General features: G+C 50.1%; 2 protein-coding genes across 2 annotated transcripts in view; both read left to right on the top strand.

The window, feature by feature from the left end:
* Nucleotides 1-488: 488 nt before the first annotated feature.
* On the top strand, nt 489-2,319 carry LOC132475981 (T-complex protein 1 subunit delta-like). Its single transcript, XM_060077666.1, has one exon. It carries the CDS (start codon nt 592-594, stop codon nt 2,209-2,211), a length of 1,620 nt encoding a protein of 539 aa, XP_059933649.1. The 5' UTR covers nt 489-591; the 3' UTR covers nt 2,212-2,319.
* Nucleotides 2,320-4,058: 1,739 nt separating this feature from the next.
* FOXK1 (forkhead box K1) overlaps nt 4,059-23,364 on the top strand; it is a 64,607-nt gene continuing 45,301 nt past the window's right edge. Inside the window, exon 1 of the mRNA XM_060120020.1 lies at nt 4,059-4,620. Within this exon, the coding sequence (XP_059976003.1) occupies nt 4,091-4,620 (530 nt within the window). The 5' untranslated portion in view covers nt 4,059-4,090. The remainder of the gene's footprint in view (nt 4,621-23,364) is intronic.

Raw genomic sequence — 23,364 nt, 5'->3', positions numbered from 1 at the left:
TAAGGCTGAATAATGTCCCATCGGACATGTCGCTGGACCCTTGGCTTGTTTCCATCTTTTGGATATTGTGAATAACACTGCTATGAACGTGAGTGTACAAATGTCCTTTCAAGACCCTGCTTTTGGAACTTCTCTGGAGGCGCAGTGGTTAGGAATCCACCTGCCAGTGCGGGGGACACGGGTTCAAGCCCTGGTCTGGGAAGATCCCACATGCCGCAGAGCAACTAAGCCCATGCACCACAACTACTGAGCCTGCACTCTAGAGCCCGCGAGCCACAACTACTGAGCCCGCGTGCTGCAACTACTGAAGCCCGCACGCCTAGAGCCCGTGCTCCACAGCAAGAGAAACCACCGCAATGAGAAGCCCACGCATGGAAACGAAGAGTAGCCCCCACTCGCTGCAACTAGAGAAAGCCCGCGTGCAGCAATGAAAACCCAACACAGGCCCTTTCCCCGCCTCCTCCTCCCGGCGCCGGCGTCGCTCTCTGGAAGCTTCGAGAAGGCGGTGGGCGCTTACCTTTAGTCCCGGGCCAGCCGGTATCCGCGTCCATCTGTCCTTCCAGAGCTCACGCAGACCCGTCCAAGCTTGCCATGCCGGAGAACGTAGCCCCCCGGAGCGGGCCGCCCGCCGGGGCTGCCGGCGGCCGCGGGAAGAGCGCCTATCAGGACCGCGATAAGCCGGCCCAGATCCGCTTCAGCAACATCTCCGCGGCCAAAGCCGTTGCTGATGCTATTAGAACAAGCCTTGGACCGAAAGGAATGGATAAAATGATTCAAGATGGAAAAGGTGATGTGACCATTACAAATGATGGTGCCACCATTCTGAAACAAATGCAGGTGTTACATCCAGCAGCCAGAATGCTGGTGGAGCTATCTAAGGCTCAGGATATAGAAGCGGGAGATGGCACGACATCAGTGGTCATTATTGCTGGCTCTCTCTTAGATTCCTGTACTAAGCTTCTTCAGAAAGGGATTCATCCCACCATCATTTCTGAGTCATTCCAGAAGGCTTTGGAAAAGGGTATTGAAATCTTGACTGACATGTCTCGACCTGTGGAACTGAGTGACAGAGAAACTTTGTTAAATAGTGCAGCCACTTCACTGAACTCAAAGGTTGTCTCTCAATATTCAAGTCTCCTTTCTCCAATGACTGTAAATGCAGTGATGAAAGTGATTGACCCAGCCACAGCTACTAGTGTAGATCTTAGAGATGTTAAAATAGTTAAGAAACTTGGTGGGACAATTGATGACTGTGAGTTGGTGGAAGGTCTGGTTCTTACTCAAAAGGTGGCAAATTCTGGTATAACCAGGGTTGAAAAGGCCAAGATTGGGCTTATTCAGTTCTGCTTATCTGCTCCCAAAACAGATATGGACAATCAAATAGTAGTTTCTGACTACGTCCAGATGGACCGAGTGCTTCGAGAGGAGAGAGCCTATATTCTAAATTTAGTGAAGCAAATTAAGAAAACAGGATGTAATGTTCTTCTCATACAGAAGTCTATTCTAAGAGATGCTCTTAGTGATCTTGCGTTACATTTCCTGAACAAAATGAAGATTATGGTGGTTAAGGATATTGAAAGAGAAGACATTGAATTCATTTGTAAGACTATTGGAACCAAACCAGTTGCTCATGTTGACCAGTTCACTGCTGACATGCTGGGATCGGCTGAGTTAGCTGAGGAGGTCAGCTTAAATGGTTCTGGCAAACTGATCAAGATTACAGGCTGTGCAAGCCCTGGAAAAACAGTTACAATCGTTGTTCGTGGTTCTAACAAATTGGTGATGGAAGAAGCTGAGCGTTCCATTCATGATGCCTTATGTGTTATTCACTGTTTAGTGAAGAAGAGGGCTCTTATTGCAGGAGGTGGTGCTCCAGAAATAGAGTTGGCCCTGCGGTTAACTGAATACTCACGAACATTGAGTGGTATGGAATCCTACTGCGTTCGTGCTTTTGCAGATGCTATGGAGGTCGTTCCATCTACACTAGCTGAAAATGCTGGCCTGAATCCCATTTCTACAGTAACAGAACTAAGAAACAGGCATGCCCAAGGAGAAAAAACTACAGGCATTAATGTCCGAAAGGGTGGTATTTCCAACATACTGGAGGAACTGGTTGTCCAGCCTCTGTTGGTTTCAGTCAGTGCACTGACTCTAGCAACTGAAACTGTCCGGAGCATTCTGAAAATTGATGATGTGGCAAACAGTCGGTAACATGGATAACACTGGCTGACTGGCACCATCATGGCCACTATTAGTGCAGTTGGAGTGGAAGAGCACCTTGGCATTCCTTGTTGTTTGGAAGATTGTTTCCTTTATGAATTTGTGGGCCTGGTCTTCCAGCTGGCATTTGCTTCAAATTGTATTGACACAGTTTGATGAAAACATTAAAAATATGGTTTCAAAAAAAAAACTAAAAAACAAAACCCAACACAGCCAAAAATAAATAAACAAATTTATTTAAACACAAAGACCCTGCTTTCAATTCTCGTGGGTACAGACCGAAAAGTGGAATCGCTGAATCAGATGATCGTATGTTTTCCACCAAACTGCTTTCTAGAGGGGCTGCAGCGTTCTCCATTCCCGCCAGCAATGTGTCTGTAAACGTCTTTGAGATAAATATTGCTTGACTCCCTCAACTTCTCCCCATCTCCCTAATTCAGCCCCTGGCCTGGTCTACGAGTTTCCTAGCTGGCCTCCTACGGTCACGCAGACCCCTTTCGGATTCAGGCTCAGCCCGACAGCCAGTGATCCTAAATCCAATATGTGGGTCTGCATGTTGCCCTTCTGCTTACAGCCCCTCAGTGGTTCCCATTGCTTTGGGGATCAGACCCAAATTACATGACTGATGTTGTTCAGCTGACGTGGTCACTCTCTTTTCCACCTGTCAATCCTGGGAGGGCACCATGCTCCGTTCCTTAGCACGCGCTGTTCCTTGGCTGGAATGCCGTCCCCGGACTCCAACCCCCTCTCCTAATCATCGCTGGACTTCAGTTCAAGTGTCACTCCTTAGGGAAGAGATCCCTGACCCCGTTTTTGTCTTCCTCCACCTTCAAGTAGGTTCTCCCGTTACAGCTTCTTGTAAAAATGTCTTACTTGCCCCCCAAGCACTAATTCTGTTTGTACCTATATATTCAATCATGTGACAGTTCGGCTAATATCTGTTGCAGCCCCAGGCTGGACAGTGGGTACGCAGACAAGCTTCCCACCCTAGGGGGGCCACACTCCCTGCACGTGTCACTGGGCAACAATGCCTCACGGGACTTGAGACAGCTGTAATTTTGTATGTATTTATTAGAACGTTACTTGATTCCTGTCCACATCTCCCAGTACACCGTAAGCTCTACCAGGGAGGGTCTGTTTTCTCCCACTCGATAATTATTAAATGATGGCAGTGTGCAGACACTGCCACCTTTTTGTAGGGGGCCCTGGCTGAATTAGGAATGCCTGAAGCGGGATCTGAAGGATGCCTAAGGTGGCCAATTCCGCGTTTTCACAGAAGACCCCTCTGCAGGCGTCTGCCTTCCCCCACGAGACTGTAAGAGGTGTAAAGGGCCGGCGGCGACTGCACCGGGCCCTAGTATGGGTCCCAGGATACTTGTCTAGATACTTGTTGAGTGAATGTATGACTCCAGAAAGGAACACAGGGCATCAGGGATCGCAAGCATCTTACAGCTCGAAACCCCTTAAATCTGGTGATTAAGTATCGCACTTTAGGGTTGGCGGATGGAGCCACTAGGGCCCCGGAGACTGCTGACGTCAGTTTCCCTTCTCCAGTGAGTGACCCAGGATCAAAACTTTCCAGGGAGACTTTTTCGGGGGTTCCCCGTCCCAGTCCCGGCACGGAGGAAGGGACAACCCACAGCCGGGGGCGGTGGGCGAGGCGCTACCCGGGGGCCGGCGAGGCGGGCCGGGCGCGGACACCGTCCCCCACCCCGCCCCGCGCGCCACCGCGAGCCCCGGCGGGCGGGGCGCGCGGCCCGCAGGCTCCGTTCCGCCGCGATCCGGACCGGGATCCCGCGCCCGCCGCGCCCCGCGGAGCCCCGCCCCCTGCGTCGTGCCGCCGCCGGAGGCCGCTTGGAGCTGTGCGAACATGGCCGAAGTCGGCGAGGATAGCGGGGCCCGCGCCCTGCTGGCGTTGCGCTCGGCACCCTGCAGCCCCGTGCTGTGCGCCGCCGCCGCCGCCGCCTTCCCCGCCGCCGCCGCCCCCGCGCCCGGGCCCGCCGCGCCGTCGCCGCCGCCGCCCGCCCAGCCCCCGCCGCCGCCGCCGCCGCCGCCGGGCTCGATTGCCGGGGGCGCGGGGGGCGCGGCGAGCGCGGCGGGCGAGGCCCTGGTGGCCGCGGCGGCCGCCTCGGTGCGCCGGAGCCCCGGGCCCGCACTGGCGCGCCTGGAGGGCCGCGAGTTCGAGTTTCTCATGCGGCAGCCCAGCGTCACCATCGGCCGCAACTCGTCGCAGGGCTCGGTGGACCTGAGTATGGGCCTGTCCAGCTTCATCTCGCGGCGCCACCTGCAGCTCAGCTTCCAGGAGCCGCACTTCTACCTGCGCTGCCTCGGCAAGAACGGCGTCTTCGTGGACGGGGCCTTCCAGCGTCGCGGCGCGCCCGCCCTGCAGTTGCCCAAACAGTGAGTGCCGCGGCCCCCGCCTGGCCCGGGCCCCGGGTCACCCCCGCCCCCGCCCACGCCCCGACCGCCGCCGGGCCTGGGCCCGAGATCAACCCGACCCCCGGGGACGGCCCCGGGAGCCCCGAAGACCGGGCCCCGAGGGTCGCCCTTGCCCCTCCCCCCACCTGGGCTTAGGGTCGCCCCCATCCCCGCCCGGCCTGGTTACGGAGTCGCCTCCTGACCCCTGCTTGTCTTGGGCCGGGAGCCACCCCGACCCCCGCCCGGCCTGGGCCCCAAGGGTCGCCCTTGCCCCTCCCTGCAGCAGGGCTTGGGGTGGCCCCCATCCCCGACGGACCTGGACATGGGTCACTCCTGCCCCCTGCCCCCGCCCGGCCTGGGCCCCGAGGGTCGCCGTTGCCCCTCCCCGAGCTGGACACCAGGGTCGCTCTCCCCCCGCCACCCTGTTGGGACCCGGGTCGCCGCCAAACGCACTCCCGAGGAGAAGGGTTGGCGTCAGGCGGTGTCGCTCCGGGAGGTGCGGGGTCCCCGGGGGCAGCGCCAGTGCCCCCGGAAGGCCCGAGCCCCCGGCCATAGGGGCCAGCTGTGAACTTGGGCCGGGAGGGGACGGCCGGAGAGTGGGCTGGGGTCGGGACAGGAAGTGCCCTCCCCTCCCTGGACTTGAGGACGCAGGTCAGGGGTCGCCAGCGCTGGGGGCGTTCACCGCACAGTTGGGGTTCCTGGGCAGGAGGGGAAGAGGCCGGGCGGGGAGGCAGGGCAAGGAGAGGGGGGACCCGGCGCACTTGGGGACAGGGCGCGGATGCCCCACGGTGCTTTAGCAACATCCTCGTGTTCCCGGGCTCTTCCGGTTCCCGGGGCAGCTGCTCTGCCCCAGGAGATCTTGCTTTCCGGAGATCGTTTGATCAGGAGAAAGCCTGTTTGGTTACTCATGCGGTCCTTAAGCTCCTTCTTTTTCTGTGTAGTAGTGGCTTCTAACTCCTTGGCAGTGTTTATATTTCTCTAGCGTGCTTGTGTTCCAGAGTTGTCTCTGACTAATTACTCTCGCTTTTATAAGCACCCTGGGTCCAGGGAGTGTTTGCCGGGGTGATTGCCTGTTTCTGTAACCATCTCCCCTTTCGAGGGTATTGGCACGTTTGGTTGTAAGTATTGTACTGAATACTTTTCAACATCAACGATGACTCACTGGTGCTCGGGGCGTGAGGGGGGGGGGCGTATACAGACTTTGTTTTCCAAACGTGAAAGGTGTGTATGTGTTTCTGTAAAATCAGGACTTGGTGAATGACAGAGTTGTTTTATCCCATGGTTGCTGTTACTCTGTTCTGCCTTTTCTGTGACCTACACACTCTCTCCATTTCTGGGCCCTTAAATGCATTCTGGGGCCAGTCCCTCACGGTGAGAAAGTGACAGGTAAACAGCGCCTTCCCCTCCCTGCCCGGTGGTTCTTAGAGGCCCGTTCTGCTCAGGCCTCTTTTTATAATTCAGGTTCTGTAAGGGCGTCCATCCAGCAACCTTGTTTTCAGAGTTCCCTGCCTAGCTGTTGAGTGGGTGCAGCCCCGAAGAGGCCCCAGCTTACCGAGTCTCGAATGCACTAGTCTTTTCTCTAACTCAAGGGTAGGACATTACAGCTGGAGGAGTCCTCAGATCACGTGCGAGTACCGAGTCCGTTGTTTATGAAACGTGGTTGGTGTTCATGCTGCCTTCCTAGCCCGTGTAGCCAGCAGCCCGGATGTCCCCTGCCCTCTGGCTGGGGCTTTGCCCACGGTGCGCGTCTGGCTGGGTTCAAGTTCAGCGGTGCTCTGAGCAACAGCCGCGCAGGTGGTGATGGAGAATTTACAGGAACAGGAGAAACATGCTGGCGGAGAAACACCACGTGGATGTCCATGTCTGCCCTCCCAGCAGAGGGCAGTTTGCTTCTGAAACCGTCAAAGCCCGTGGACAAACATGTTAGCAGTCTGAGCGGTTTTACGTTCTTTTTGAGAAAACTTAACCTGTAGGTGGTAGCATCTGTAGGACAGGCTGTTGGAAGCTGCTTTTTAGAATTAGCTCAGGGTGCTTTGGACCACCACGTGGAGAGTAATCAAGAAATGCTAATGAATTCAGAGGAAGGAAGTTGGACGTGTACGTCCTTGTCACCTCGAAATGGGAAATTCAGTGCTGACTTTCAAAGAACGGCAGCAGTTATTGTCTGTTTCCTCTCAGGCGTTGGTGCACGGTTTTGCCATGAGTGTTCGAAGTTGTGAATTTCTCCACCATAAATTCAGAGTTCTTCTCCGTGTTGGAATTCTGTTGTCTGCATTTTGTGGCTACAGCTGCCTGAGACTTGGAGCTCGTCCTTGTGTGTGGCGTTTCACCCTTTCCTGCCGTGTGAGGCCGCATTCCCCCTCCAGCGCCCCCAGGGCACGGCTCCCCGGGCCGCCCCTCCCTTTCCAGCCCCCACTCAGGGAAGCACGAGGTGGAGAGGAGCCCCAGAGTCCACCCACACTTGTGACTACAAGTAAGTTTTTCCAAAACTAAAATGAAATAATTTTGAAACTACGGGTAGGGAAAAAATTCCGCGTGACACAACTTAGAGCTGACCTTGATCCATGACTGTGGGTGCGTGCAGAGGGAGGTGCAGGGGGTCCTGGTGTAGCCCCTCCTGTGCGATTCTCCGGCCCTCGTTCCCCGGAGCTGGGCTGGGCACTTTTTATCTTTAAGTGGAGACACAGCACAGGAGCTGGCTGGCAGTAGGTGCGCACAGAGGAGTTAACGTTTGTTCAATGAAAAATCCGTGAGTGAATATGCAGCCTCCCCGGGGGAGAAGAAGTGTCACCAACTTAGTGGGTTTCTGAGGTGGGCGGTCACCAGGCCTTCCTGGGTCTCTGGGTGGACATGGTGCATGTGTGTGACCGTAGGTCTGGATACCAGCAGATTTGGAGTTTGAATTAGATGTAATCTGTGAACTACAGGAAAAAGGCCCATGCACAGCCTTGTATTTGCTCTTCCTTCCTTTCTTCCAACCTTCTTTCCTGATACTGTTATAAAATAATCATGGACTATATGAATAATTACAGTAAAAACTAGACTTCTGTTTGTGGTGGTTTCTGTGAGTGGTAAGATGTATGGGATTCTTTTCTTCTTTTTACTTTTCTTTGTGTCCCAAATTTTCTGGGATGAGCATGGCTCTTGTTTTTCTTTTCAACACTTCTTATTACAGAAAGTTTCAAGCATAAAAACAGAGGAGTGAGTTCCACGTGCCATCACCCAGCCTCTACAGCTATCATGTTGTGGCCAAGCTTGTTTCATCTTTGTTCCCCCCCCCAACCCCGACCCCCAGGTATTTGGAAGAAAATCACAAATGTCCTATCACTCCATCTGTAAATATTTCAGTAAAAGGTAAAGATTCCTTTTTTAAAACCTAACCACAATGTCCTTATCACACCTAGAAAATTGATAACAATTTCTTACTATCATCAAACTTCCAATGAGTGTGGATTTCCCTTACCATCTCATGAATTTTTTTTTCTTTTCTTGCAGTGTGTTTGTTTAATCAGGAGCCAAATCAGGTCCAGACACTATGATTGGTTGGCGTATCTCTTACATCTCTCTCAATCTATAGGCTTCATCTCACTCTTTTTTTTTTCCTTTTCTCAATGAAGACACAGGGTCATTTGTCCTGTACGCTTTCCCACGGTCTCGTTGTACAGATTGGATTCCCGGGGTGTCCATGTACTGCGTCCTCTCCCCTGTCGTTCCTGTAAATTGGTTGTCGGACGTGGAGATTTGATCAGACGCGGGTTCGATGTGTTTTGCTGGAACTGCCGCACAGGCAGTGGTGCGTCGGTCTGTCAGGAAGCAGGCCCGTCTGTTTGTCCCTGTGGCAGCTTTTGATGGGCACTGCCTACGTCCGTAAATCTATTATCACCTGCACTCTTGTCACTCATTTTGGCTGCCAGCACGTGGACCTCAGCATGCTGACGCATTGTGCCCTCTGAAAGGCATGTTTTGAACGGCAGGTGTTGCGGATCACGGCCTCCGCACGCGCACTGTGATAAAAAGTAATTAACAGTAACCACCAAGGCATTTTACTACATAAATAGTTGTTTAGGCCCCATGAAAACATACAGGACATAGTTTCTCATTGCTGTTCCAACTGGTCACGTGAAGAATATCGAATTTGTTACTAACCATCTTACAGTAGTTCTCAGATTGAGATTATATTGAAATTAACTGGAAAATGCCCCAGACTTAGTGAAGACAGCAGGTGTCTGCCGAATGCCTCAGGGCCCAGCGTCCCAGAAACAGCAGCCATGTTCCTTTCCTCCCCCACCCTCCTCACTGTGCCTCCCCAGTCTGCTGGGAGCTATGGGGTCCTTCCGTGACCCGATGCCTTCTTCCTGGGTGGTTGGTTCAGGAGTGGATCTGTGTGCTGAGCTGGGGGTGCACATGGGGCAAGAGAGGGCATCACATCAGTCTGTTGCCAGTGGCTGAAGATGTGGAGACTGAGATTTGCACCAGCTGTGTTTCCACGTGGAGAGGAGAGCGGTGATCAGGGGGCAGTGACACGTGTGGGCCTGCTCGGAGCTGGGGGGGCCCCGGAGCCAGCCGGTCAAGCAGGCCTGACCCGGCAGGACCTGCGGGAGGGTGGCCCGGGGACTGGCGAGGAAGAGACTCAGCTGAGAGATCTGATGGAAGAACGTTCTGATCTGGTGACGGGGTAGAAGAGACGGTTTGCGTCTGGAAGCCGGAGGGATGATAACCACGCAGAATGAAGCTGGGGGGGTCGGGGGAGCGGGGAACGTGCCGTGACGGGAACGGAGCTTTAGACTTCGGCTGCATCTGGATGGTGTGGTCAGAATACGAAATGTGGCATTTTCTCTCAATAAAAGCTGTCTTCTGCTTTTCTTGCTAGTTGGCGGTTATTGTGTGTCACGTGTATTTGTTCAAAGTTAGACTGTGTCTTGTTAAAGACTTGCTTTTTCTTTTTTTTTTTTTTCCCCTCCCACCCTCCCTATCCCACCCCTCTAGGTGGTCTCAAAGCACCGAGCTGATCTCCCTGTGCTATGCGGCTGCTTCCCACTAGCTGTTTTACGTTTGGTAGTGTGTATATGTCCTTGCCTCTCTCTCACTTTGTCACAGCTTACCCTTCCCCCTCCCCATATCCTCAAGTCCATTCTCTAGTAGGTCTGTGTCTTTATCCCTGTCTTAACCCTAGGTTCTTCATGACATTTTTTTTTTCTTAAATTCCATATATATGTGTCAGCATACGGTATTTGTCTTTCTCTTTGGGACTTACTTCACTCTGTATGACAGACTCGAGGTCCATCCACCTCATAACAAATAGCTCAATTTCGTTTCTTTTTGTGGCTGAGTAATATTCCATTGTATATATGTGCCACAACTTCTTTATCCATTCATCCGATGATGGACACTTAGGTTGTTTCCATCTCCGGGCTATTGTAAATAGGGCTGCTATGAACATTTTGGTACATGTCTCTTTTTGAATTATGGTTTTCTCAGGATATATGCCCAGTAGTGGGATTGCTGGGTCATATGGTAGTTCTATTTGTAGTTTTTTAAGGAACCTCCATACTGTTCTCCATAGTGGCTGTGCCAATTCACATTCCCACCAACAGTGCAAGAGTGTTCCCTTTTCTCCACACCCTCTCCAGCATTTATTGTTTCTAGATTTTTTGATGATGGCCATTCTGACCGGTGTGAGATGATAACTCATTGTAGTTTTGATTTGCATTTCTCTAATGATTAATGATGTTGAGCATTCTTTCATGTGTTTGTTGGCAGTCTGTATATCTTCTTTGGAGAAATGTCTATTTAGGTCTTCTGCCCATTTTTGGATCGGGTTGTTTGTTTTTTTGTTATTGAGCTGCATGAGCTGCTTGTAAATTTTGGAGATTAATCCTTTGTCAGTTGCTTCATTTGCAAATATTTTCTCCCATTCTGAGGGTTGTCTTTTGGTCTTGTTTATGGTTTCCTTTGCTGTGCAAAAGCTTTGAAGTTTCATTAGGTCCCATGGGTTTATTTTTGTCTTTATTTCCATTTCTCTAGGAGGTGGGTCAGAAAGGATCTTGCTGTGATTTATGTCATAGAGTGTTCTGCCTATGTTTTCCTCTAAGAGTTTGATAGTGTCTGGCCTTACATTTAGGTCTTTAGTCCATTTTGAGCTTATTTTTGTGTGGTGTTAGGGAGTGATCTAATCTCATACTTTTACATGTACCTGTCCAGTTTTCCCAGCACCACTTATTGAAGAGGCTGTCCTTTCTCCACTGTACATTCCTGCCTCCTTTATCAAAGATAAGGTGACCATATGTGCGTGGGTTTATCTCTGGGCTTTCTATCCTGTTCCATTGATCTATCTTTCTGTTTTTGTGCCAGTACCATAGTGTCTTGATTACTGTAGCTTTGTAGTATAATCTGAAGTCAAGGAGCCTGATTCCTCCAGCTCCGTTTTTCGTTCTCAAGATTGCTTTGGCTATTTGGGTTCTTTTGTGTTTCCATACAAATTGTGAAATTTTTTGTTCTAGTTCTGTGAAAAATGCCAGTGGTAGTTTGATAGGGATTGCATTGAATCTGTAGATTGCTTTGGGTAGTAGAGTCATTTTCACAATGTTGATTCTTCCAATCCAAGAACATGGTATATCTCTCCATCTATTTGTATCATCTTTAATTTCTTTCATCAGTGTCTTATAATTTTCTGCATACAGGTCTTTTGTCTCCTTAGGTAGGTTTATTCCTAGATATTTTATTCTTTTTGTTGCAATGGTAAATGGGAGTGTTTTCTTGATTTCACTTTCAGATTTTTCATCATTAGTATATAGGAATGCCAGAGATTTCTGTGCATTAATTTTGTATCCTGCTACTTTACCAAAATCATTGATTAGCTCTTGTAGTGTTCTGGTAGCATCTTTAGGATTCTCTATGTATAGTATAATGTCATCTGCAAATAGTGACAGCTTTACTTCTTCTTTTCTGATTTGGATTCCTTTTATTTCCTTTTCTTCTCTGATGGCTGTGGCTAAAACTTCCAAAACTATGTTGAATAAGAGTGGTGAGAGTGGGCAACCTTGTCTTGTTCCTGATCTTAGTGGAAATGCTTTCAGTTTTTCACCGTTGAGGACAGTGTTGGCTGTGGGTTTGTCATATATCGCCTTTATTATGTTGAGGAAAGTTCCCTCTATGCCTACTTTCTGCAGGGTTTTTATCATAAATGGGTGTTGAATTTTGTCAAAAGCTTTCTCTGCATCTATTGAGATGATCATATGGTTTTTCTCCTTCAGTTTGTTAATATGGTATATCACGTTGATTGATTTGCATATATTGAAGAATCCTTGCATTCTTGGAATAAACCCGACTTGATCATGGTGTATGATCCTTTTAATGTGCTGTTGGCTTCTGTTTGCTAGTATTTTGTTGAGGATTTTTGCATCTATGTTCATCAGTGATATTGGCCTGTACTTTTCTTTCTTTTGACATCCTTGTCTGGTTTTGGTATCAAGGTGATGGTGGCCTCGTAGAATGAGTTTGGGAGTGTTCCTCCCTCTGCTATATTTTGGAAGAGTTTGAAAAGGACAGGTTTTAGCTCTTCTCTAAATGTTTGATAGAATGCGCCTGTGAAGCCATCTGGTCCTGGGCTTTTGTTTGTTGGAAGATTTTTAATCACAGTTTCAATTTCAGTGCTTGTGATTGGTCTGTTCATATTTTCTGTTTCTTCCTGGTTCTGTCTCAGAATGTTGTGCATTTCTAAGAATTTGTCCATTTCTTCCAGGTTGTCCATTTTATTGGCATAGAGTTGCTTGCAGTAATCTCTCATGATCCTTTGTATTTCTGCAGTGTCAGTTGTTACTTCTCCTTTTTCATTTCTAATGCTATTGATTTGAGTCTTCTCCCTTTTTTTCTTGATGAGTCTGGCTAATGGTTTATCAATTTTGTTTATCTTGTCGAAGAACCAGCTTTTAGTTTTATTGATCTTTGCTATCGTTTCCCTCATTTGTTTTTCATTTATTTCTGATCTGATCTTTATGATTTCTTTCCTTCTGCTAACTTTGAGGGCTTTTCGTTCTTCTTTCTCTAATTGCTTTAGGTGCAAGTTTAGGTTGTTTATTCGAGATGTTTCCTGTTTCTTAAGGTAGGATTGTATTGCTATAAACTTCCCTGTTAGAACTGCTTTTGCTGCGTCCCATAGGTTTTGGGTCGTCGTGTCTCCATTGTCATTTGTTTCTAGGTATTCTTTTATTTCCTCTTTGATTTCTTCAGTGATCACTTCGTTATTAAGTAGTGTATTGTTTAGCCTCCATGTGTTTGTATTTTTTACAGATCTTTTCCTGTAATTGATATCTAGTCTCATAGCATTGTGGTCAGAAAAGATACTTGATACTATTTCAATTTTCTTAAATTTACCAAGGCTTGATTTGTGACCCAAGATATGAGCTATCCTGGAGAATGTTCCATGAGCACTTGAGAAAAATGTGTATTCTGTTGTTTTTGGATGGAATGTCCTATAAATATCAATTAAGTCCTTTCTTTAAAAAGGTTTATATTTCACCAAGGAAGACATACAGATGGCCAGGAGGCACATGACAAGGTGCTCAACATCACTAATTTGTAGAGAAATGCAAGTCAAAACTACAGTGAGGTATATCACCTCACGATGGTCAGAATGGTCATTATCAAAAAATCTACAAACAATAAATGCTGGAAAGGGTGTGGTGAAAAGGGAACCCTCCTGCACTGCTGGTGAGAATGTAAATTGATAAAACCACTATGGAGAACAGTATGGAGGTTCCTTAAAAAATTAAAAATAGAACTACCATAGGACCAGCAATCCCACTACTGGGCACATACCCTGAGAAAACCATAACTCAAAAAGAGTCATGTACCACAGTGTTCATTGCAGCACTATTTACAACAGCCAGGACATGGAAGCAACCTAAGCATCCATCGACAGATGTGAATGGGTAAAGAAGATGTGGCACATATATTCAATGGAATATCACTCAGCCATAAAAAGAAATGAAATTGAGTTATTTGTAGTGAGCTGGATGGACCTAGAGTCTGTCATACACAGAGAAGTAAGTCAGAAAGAGAAAAACAAATACTGTATGCTAACTCATATATATGGAATCTAAAAAAAAAAAAATGGTACTGATGAACCTAGTTGCAGGGCAGGAATAAGAGGTCGATGTAGAGAACAGACTTGAGGACACGGGGTGAGAGGGTGAAGCTGGGGCGAAGTGAGAGTAGCATCGACATATATACACTACTGAACGTAAAATAGTTGGCTGGTGGGAAGCAGCCGCATAGCACAGGGAGATCAGGTTGGTGCTTTGTGACCACCTAGAGGGGTGGGATAGGGAGGATGGGAGGGAGGCTCAAGAGGGAGGGGATATGGGGACATATGTATGCATATGGCTGATTCGCTTTGCTGCACAACAGAAACTAACACAGTATTGTGAAGCGATTATACTCCAGTAAAGGTCTATTAAAAAATAAAAAAGAATTTTTTTAATTAAAAAAAATGTTTATAGGAGTGTAGCGAATTGGGAGCTAGTACGTTGAATCTATGTTCTAGTATTGAGTTCACATTGAGTTTTTGGGCTTATCACCCATATAAGGAAGTTTCTATAGTCTTTAAAAAATCAGTCTGTGAGAAGGATGGTATTTATCGTGTAGTATGTGTTGAGTTTATACTAAACTTATTAAAGCCTTTGTCACTGATGAAGGAATGGAATTGGTAGGTGCTAAAAGGGTATTGAGTAGAGTTTTAATGGTGTTCATAGTGCTTTGGAAAAAGACACAGCTATGTTTAAAATTATGTGCTGAAATGAAAGGAAAGCATTTTATCTGGAGATACAGTAATTTACTATTTGCTGTTTTTGCATCTTGTGAATATCAAGAGATAAACTTGCTAAATTAATGGCAACTCGAATTACAGTGATGCCTCATTTCCATAATTACCGAACATTTAAAGGATTTCATATTAAAATGAGAGGATTTTATAAATTGCTTTTACTTTGATTTCCTGGAAAATAGGCCCTTGCATTGTGACTTGTTAGGAGATTTTGTAGTTAATTTTCATTGCTGCTATCGCTTTTCACGAGTTTCTAGTTTTCTGGTAAGATGTAGCCAGTTGATCTAAAAAGAAAGAAAAATGTAATCTGCCTGTGTGCACATGTTCATGACCGTGTAAAGGGAAGCCAGGTAGGCATGCTGGGTGTTGTCCAGGGCTCTGCAGAGCGGCTGCGCAGTAGGCGTCCCGGCTGGTTTGGTGGTGACAGGCTGTGGCTGCACCCCTGAGGTGGCCATCACAGGCTTTCTTTCGCTGGGTGCGATGGGGGTGAGCCAGTGTGGGGCTTGCCTCCCTTAGACCTGACGGTTCCAGCGCTAAATCCTGAGCTGCTTGCAAATATGCGGCTTCTCTCTCCTAAGAACGATTTTCAGTCTGGATATTTTGTCCATGACTTGGTTAAGAAGGAACTTTTGCCCTTAGTCATCCATGACGTGTTTAACCATTTGTTTCCCCTGATGTGTGTGTGTAGAGCTGAGCTTTGACCACCCTGCTGCCCACGACCCCTTAGCAGAGGTCCCAGCGTTTCTGCAGGCCTTCCCTTCACCTGCCACCTGCGTTTCAAGGTACGTGGCTGCCTTTGGGCAAAGGTGCCTCTGGGCATCCCGTACCTCTGTTTAGTCCATCAACTCTCAGGGTTTGGGGCCCACACACATTACTGGGGACCCCAGGGAGCTTTTGTTTATGTGGGATTTGTCTGTTACACTTACCGTGTTCGAAATTAGAACTGAGAAATTAAAATCTATATATTTATTAATCTATTCAAAAATAGCAATAATAAGCCTATTTCAAAAATAAGTTTTTATGAAAAAATAGCTCAGTCTATTTTGTATTTCCAACAGAAGAAGTTAGGGTAGGGGTATTCATTTTTTGGTACGTCTTTCATGTCTGCCTTGATAGAAGACAGCTGAATTTTATAGCTGCCTCTGCTTTTAGTCTGTTGTGATAACATTGTTTCAGTTAAGTATATGAAGAAAATCCAGCCTTACAGAAATATGTAGCTGGGAAAGGGAGGAGTGTTGTAGTAGCCTTTCAGGAAATTGCGGATGTTCTTTGATGCCTCTACAGAACTGGACAGTAGTAGTTTCTTAAACGTTAATTGCAGGATGGAATCTGAAACCTCATCAGTGGAGTTTTGGTGAAACTCCGTGAAATCCGTTGCTTTCTCGTGCATTTTGAATAAATCTTTTACGCATGTGTGAATTTGTAACCTCTTGCATTGGTCATTGAGAAAAATACTGATTGAATTATGTAGATCTGATGTCCATATATCTTACTATACAAATGTTTTATCTTCGATTGGTAGTTAAATTGATCCCCTTGAACCCAACAACTCTTTTTTTTTTTTTTTTTTTTTTTTTTTGTGGTACGCGGGCCTCTCACTGTTGCGGCCTCTCCCGTTGCGGAGCACAGGCTCTAGACGCGCAGGCTCAGCGGCCATGGCTCACGGGCCCAGCCACTCCGCTGCATGTGGGATCTTCCCGGACTAGGGCACAAACCCGTGTCCCCTGCATCGGCAGGCGGACTCCCAACCACTGCACCACCAGGGAAGCCCTCTTTTTTTTTTTTAAATGTATTTATTTGTTTATTTTTGGCTGTGTTGGGTCTTCGTTGCTGCGTGCAGGCTTTCTCTAGTTGTGGCGAGCAGGGGCTACTCTTTGTTGTGGTGTGTGGGCTTCTCATTGCAGTGGCTTCTCTTGTTGCGGAGTACGGGCTCTAGGTGCGTGGGCTTCAGTAGTTGTGGCTCGCAGGCTCTAGAGCGCAGGCTCAGTAGTTGTGACACCGGGCTTAGCTGCTCTGCGGCATGTGGGATCCTCGAACCTGTGTCCCCTGCACTGGCAGGCGGATTCTTAACCACTGCGCCACCAGGGAAGTCCTACAACTCATGTTTTTGAAAATAGCAATCTATGAAAGGATCAGGCTTTTTGATGTAATTTGCTTTTTAAATTTGCTTTAAAAGTTGAGTGACAGCACATTTTGTAGAAATAAAGAAGTCATAATTTTGTCATTGGCCTTTATTAGCATCTGGTGGCATAATTTGGCTTAAATTTAGTGTTTTTTGTATATACAATCAGTTCTTGATTATTTCAGGTGGAACTATCCAGCTTGTCAGTTATTTCTGTTATTTTCCCACAACCAAGTAGGGTGCTCTGGGGTTCCTGGATGACACCCCTGCTTTTTCCCTTCAGCCGTGGGTGTGGACCCACCAGGAAACAACAGAGTGAAGCGGGTGGACATGGAGTGACTCAGCCCTCAAGGGATGTCAGTGACAAAACGGGCTTTTATGGACATTATTCCTTTTGGGGGGTTTTTCTTGTGACCTTTCTGAGCACAGTTGTGAAAAACTGGGCCCCTTTTTGATATACATAAACCTCATTCTACTCCTTCCCAATCTGGTCTTTTTCTCTCTTCCTTCCTCCCAGTAAGTCAGTATCACACATAGGATAAAACCCATTTTTCGTCTATGCTGATAAAGCTTTGCCTTTTGTGACTTGCATTATGAAAACCAACGGGACTTGCTGGGGTTTTTTTTGTTTTTTTGTTTTTTTGCGATATGCGGGCCTCTCACCGCTGCGGCCTCTCCCGCCGCGGAGCACAGGCTCCAGACGCGCAGGTCCAGCGGCCACGGCCCACAGGCCCAGCCGCTCCGCAGCACGCGGGATCCTCCCGGACCGGGGCATGAACCCGCGCCCCCCGCATCGGCAGGCGGACCCCCAACCACTGCGCCACCAGGGAAGCCCGAAACTTGCTGTTTTCCAGCTGGACGGCTGTAACATCAAACGTGCTGGGAGGCCTCCCTTGCCGCGCCCCCCACCTGCATTGTTCTGTTTCACAGGTTGTGTTTGGTTGAGGAGCAGCATATAGGATTCAAAAAGTGATTGTATATCTTTCAGTTGGGATTTTGTGCCAGTCGTCGTGTAAGGTGGATGGTGCTGACCTGATGGGGCGGGTGTACCTTTGCTGGGGAACCCGCAGCGCTGGGTTTCGGGGTGAGCTGCGGGGAGACCAGCCTCGGGAGCCAGGCATGAGTCACCGCAGACAAACGCACGTTCCCGGGGCCAGGCTGTTGTCTGTAGAAAGCCTGCCCAGAAATCCTCCCTCCCGAGTATGGTTTGGATACAGTTGACTAAGGAAATTAAGGAGCCTCCTATGTGTTACCAGGAAGTCTTGGCTGGAACTTTCCTCAGTGAAAAATAATTTGTAAATTTAGTAACTTTTTGGAGCTGATTTTGAAAGGATGTCAGAATGAAATCCGATGATACTGATGACAAAGCAGATGACAGAGCAGACAGGCTGGAGCCATCGGGGCGACGTGCAAAGGAAGATCGCACAGCAGAAGTTCGAGCTCTCCTCCACCTCCACCCGTGGGGATGTAGATATCTGGTCTGCTCGGCAGTTACGTCCCCGACGCAGGGAACAGTGACTCATCGCAGCCGGAGGAAAGCACCTTCCCTTCAGGGTGCCCAGCTCTTTGATTGATTCCGTGTTGACCAGGAGTGCTGGCTGCCCTGTTAGCTCTTGGCCTGCAGCATGACTCGACTGATTGTTCAACTTTCTCAGCAATTCTGTTTTTCTCTGGCGTTGCTGCGTGAGCAGATTTTCCAGGCCTGCCCACCCTTGGTGGGCCGGGCAGGGATCTCCTGGAGTCTGGAACGGTCTGCAATGATAGAAGCGGCCAGCAGGGCAGCCCGGGTCCTGCGTGGCTGTTGACACTTGAAATGTGGCGAATGTGACCAAAGAACTGAATTCTAATTTTTTTTTTTCTTTTTTTGGCTGCATCGCACAGCGTATGGGATCTTAGTTCCCCGACCAGGGATCAAACCTGTGCCCCCAACAGTGGAAGCGCCGAGTCTTAACCACTGGACCACCTGGGAAGTCCCTGAATTTTAATTTTTGTTTCGTTTTTCAGTTAATTTAAGTTAAACTGAGCGCATGTGCTGCGGCCCCTGGGTGTTCCTGGGGACATGGGAGGCCCGTGGGTGCCCAGGCCCAGGGGCGTGGCTGATGCCTCAGGTTACCCGCTCACCTCCGAGGCACGAGTCTTGCTTTCTGCCGTGTGCTTCGAGCTGCAGGGATGGGAAGGCCTGGTCCAGGCCACGGGGTCAGGCTGTGTGCGGGGCGGGCGGCCCCGGAGGGCCCCCCTTCCCCGCCTGCACCCAGGCCGTGGGGTCAGGCTGTGCGCGGGGCGGGCGGCCCCGGAGGTCCCCCCTTCCCCGCCTGCACCCAGGCCAGAGGGACGGGCTCTGTTCTTCCCTTCGTTGCCCTTGTTCCTGACACCAGAGGAAGAAAGTGAGGGTCTGAGACACGACCCCTGTGAATGGCAGGTAAAGATGGAGACAGGTTTGCAGCTTTGAGGGAAATTTAAAAAACCCTCTCCCTGGCCCTTCATAGCCCTGGGTTTACGGTCCGTGTTGGTTACGGATGGATCCCCTGCGAGTCCAACTCCTCAACGCTACTGTTTACGTTTCTGTCCTTGCAGACTTTTAATTCCTTCACAGGTGGACGTGTGCCTGTCGCGTGTCCGCACGGGCGCCTGCTCGGACCGGATGGTGCTGCTCCGTGTGCCCGCGCGGGGCCCGCGCGTCGAGCCCTCGGGGCTTCCCGGGGTCAGCCGCCGTACTGTGAGAGCGCTGGTCCGCGTCTGTCCCGCTCGGGGAGCTGGAGGTTCCGTGAGGGTGGCGCTGCGTCCCCAGGGCCAGCACATGCCTGGCCCTTGGGAGACGCTAAACGTCGGCTGAGCGTTTACCCACATACCTGACCTTGTGTGGACTGCAGGCGGCTGGAAGGGTCCATTCCGACAGCTTGCTTATGGAAAGTCCAAAATAGGGGTTTCTGATCAGTGGTGGCGATGCCGGGCGCCAGGCCGGCACTGTCCAGCGTCATGTCCCCTTGTCCCCTCCCCCTGGTCAGCTCAGCCTCTGGCGGCAGTGGTGTCTACACCAGGCCTGCCGGGAGGTCGTGCGGGGGCGTGTGATGGGCTTGGGCCGCCCGGAGGAGACTGGAGCCGCTCCGTTGTAGGCAAACCCCCCCAGGCTCCTGTTGGTCAAGTCTTCTCGGTGCATGGCCACACCCACTCGTTGACTGGCTACCACACAGCACAGAAGCCTAAGACAGCGTGCTGCTCACAGTACACGGCCACCAGCGTGACAGCCGGCACCTTTGTGTGCCTGGTTCCCTTTACACAGAGCCCCCATGTTTCTTGTTACGCTGAATCCTGGGCATTTTATGTATTTCTTTAGGGGATGGTTAATATGATGGGATCTTTCTTCCCTCGTTATTTTCTAAAGGGTCAGTGCTCACAGGTAGGAGAGAGGGGCCTCTTTTGCCTTTGTACTACAGTATGTATTTCCTCAGAACAAGGATGCTTCCATAACCACAGTCCTGGCAGTGAGTTCAGGAAACGTCACAGTAACTGTGACGCTTTATCACATCCTCAGCCCAGATGCCACTTCTGCCAGTTGTCTGGTGGCCTCCTTCGTGGTTTCCCGCGCCGTCCAGGCCGGGTCCGGGCTGGAGGCTGCGCTCAGGTGCCCATCTCCTCAGCCCTGCTCGTGTCCACAGGGGTTATTTTATCGGATGTCTTTCAGTTTAGGTTTGTCTAATTTGACAACATCCTGATCAGGTTCTGGTGAAGCATCTTTGGCTGAAGTGCTAGGAAGGGGCCGTGTGTCCTTTGGGGGAGTGTCACCCAGGCACATGGGGCCTTATCGACGGGGTCATGGGGTCACTTGGTTTAGGTGTTGTCAGGCTCCTCCACCAAACAGTTAACTGTTTTTCTCCTTGTAATTAATAAGTAATTTTTGTGGTACTGGAATAAAATGTTAATTTCGTATCCAGGCACATTTACCATTTCTAGTAACAGTTTTTAAATTCACTTTTCAGATGTGTTTTCTAGGTCATAATTTTCATCTGCACATAATGATTATTTTGTCTCTTTCTTCCACTATTTCATACCTCGTTCACTTTTGTTGTCTTGTTCAGTTGGCTATAGCCTCCAAGTGTTGCTAAATAAATACCATGATGATGGGCTCCTTTCTCATTTCTAGCCTGACAAGGAGAGCTTACAAGCTGGTTCAGACCAAATGGAGCTTTGCTGCCGAGATCCACTTTCTTCTTTTCCCCAGATTTCATTAGGTGTTTTTTTTGAAATATAGTTGATTTACAATGTTCTGTTAGTTTCAGGTGTACAGCAAAGTGATTCAGCTTTATGTGTATATACATATATATACACACACACATACGTACATACATATACACACACGTATATATATATATATATATATATATATATATATATATTCTTCTTCAGATTCTTTCCCATTATAGGTTATTACAGGATAGCAAATGCAGTTCCCTGTGCTGTACAATAGGACCTTGAAGTCCGCTTTCTCAAGGCAGCCTTCCCGACGCTTCTCTGAGTGAGGTCCCACGGGCAGCGCCGCCCAGCGCCCCAGGGTAGCAATGTCTTGTTGTTACTGAAGGGTTTGTAGTTAATGATCATCTGGCACAGTCTGAACGTCAGGGGAGCAGGACTGCGTTTCTGGTTCGTTACTGTAAACCCAGTACCTACCAGTGTGTTTGCCACATAGTTGGCAGTTCATAAATTCTTGGCAAAATTAATAAACAAACAGTAGAGATCTGAATGCAAAACTAAGCCGGCCAAAGAAAGTGGCTGAAGCTTACATAGTAGCTTAGCTTTTCAAAGACCTTCCAGCTGGGTGCCCTTGAACAGGTGACCTGACTCAAGCTCCCGTTTCGTCATCTGTAAGATGGGCACGCTACCCACTTCCTGGGTCCTGAGAACTGGGAGCAGCGTGTTCACAGTCCTAGCCGCAGTGCCTGGCGCCAGATACACCCGGCGCAAGCCCCCATCGTTGTCATCGTCACTGCTGTCACTGTGACCAAGTAGGAGAGGGACTGTGTGTGCTTGGTGAGGCGTCTGGCATCAGCAGTGAGATCTGGCTTGTTGCTGGGGAAGCCATTGCCGTGCCTCAGGCTGGTCGTGCTGGGGCGGACCGGCCCTGTGCTCTCCCACCAAGGCGCCGGTCGCCAGTGGGGCTCTGTAGAGGGCGGCCTTTGCGCATGGGCTGTGGGTCGGGCTCGGTTCCACCAGGATGTCTCCCGGCTGCTAAGGTTGTATGATCAGAGTGAATTAGGCGGGTGTGTATTCTTGTGTGTCTCTGAGCTGCTTGTCCGAAGGATGGGATCTCCTTGAATTTTTAGGGGATTTTACCTTGAATCGGCTTGAGTAGCCTCTGCAGGGTGTGGGGACTGACTTACACTTGGGCAGGACACCGAGAGGCAAGCAGGGCCGGGGCCTTGATCTCAAGCCAGCCTCGGATTCGCTGTTCGTCACCGCGGTGTTTTGTCCCCCACCAGCTGGGATGCAGGGCATCTGGCAAAGGAAAAGCTGGGACTTGGAGATGGATGCCCAGAACTGATGAAACACCTCATACGTACTGCAAGGCATTTTAAAAACACAGAGAAGTGTAGAGGATAATGTAACGTGTCCTCGTTCACGTCCTGTCACATTTTTTTTAAATAAGAAAAACGACACGTTACAGTTGACGTTGGGGTCCTCTGAGTTCCCGAGACCCGTGGGAGTTTGATTCTAGGCCTTTCTCGTACCTTCCACACCCAGAGACGTCTGCGAGTGATGCTTTTAGTTGTGTGTGTGTGGGGGGGGGTGATTTACACACGTTGTGTCATACAGTCTACTTCGTTATAATGTGTGTGCTTTCCACGGCTCCAGAAAGACTGCTTCGTGGGTGAGACTGTCAGACACATAACTGTCTGTGTCTTCGCAGCCCCACCGTCTGACCACAGCCCTTCCCGGCCCTGTGGCCTCCTTCCCGGCATTCCTTCCCCTGTTCTCGTTGCTCTAGCTGCTCAGCCCCCATGCGCCTGCGCACTCCCGGGCCTCAGACAGAGCGTCCCTGCCCACCCTTTGACCCGTTGGCTCCGGCTCCTGTCCCATCCCGGGGGCCCCGGGCTCACCCGCAGCCGCCTCCCCTGAGCTCCTGGCCGGATCTGGGGGCCCCTGGGCGTCTCCGTGCTGGACCTGGACGGAACCCCTGCCCACACCCCAGCGGCCTTTAGGTTCCTGAGGTCTCTGGTTTCCTTTCCAAGGGAGCGCTCCTGTGTGCAAGGCACTGCGGGGATGGGTGTGCAGGGCGAGCAGGACACGCTGCCTCCCCGCTCCCGGGAAGCAGGAGGGCGACACTGTGGCCACGGAGAGCGAGTGACAGTGAGACTTCGGGGGATGCGGGCGCAGTGAGGAAGGAAGGCCCTGCAGGGGGCGGGGGAGACGGTGGGTGGCAGGCCTTCCTGGGAAGCGACGTCTTAACTGAGGTCTGAGTTACGAGCTGGTGACGGGAAGAGCCGGGGCAGAGGCTCGGGGGCCGGGGTGGGGGGTGCTGTGATGGGGAAGCCAGGGATGGAGCGGACAGCCTCGGGGTCCCCCTGCAGGTTCAGAGGAGAGACGTGATGTGGGCACCGCCACGGCCACCCAGTGGGACGGACCGTGGGGGCCACGCTCCGGCACGGGGACCAGGGTGCTGGCTGCAGCCGTGGCAAAGGCTCATAACCCTGAAGGCCATTCGGGACGTGGCCCGCGGGCTGAGTGACGGGCTGCCTCTGAGGGTGGGGGAGGGTGGGGGAGGATGGCCCCCGGAGTCCCCAGGGGC

This window comes from Mesoplodon densirostris, chromosome 16, assembly GCF_025265405.1.
Source record: "Mesoplodon densirostris isolate mMesDen1 chromosome 16, mMesDen1 primary haplotype, whole genome shotgun sequence".
NCBI lineage: Eukaryota > Metazoa > Chordata > Mammalia > Artiodactyla > Ziphiidae > Mesoplodon > Mesoplodon densirostris.
Note: the sequence above shows the minus strand (reverse complement) of the source record. Positions and strands in the feature narration are given on the sequence as shown.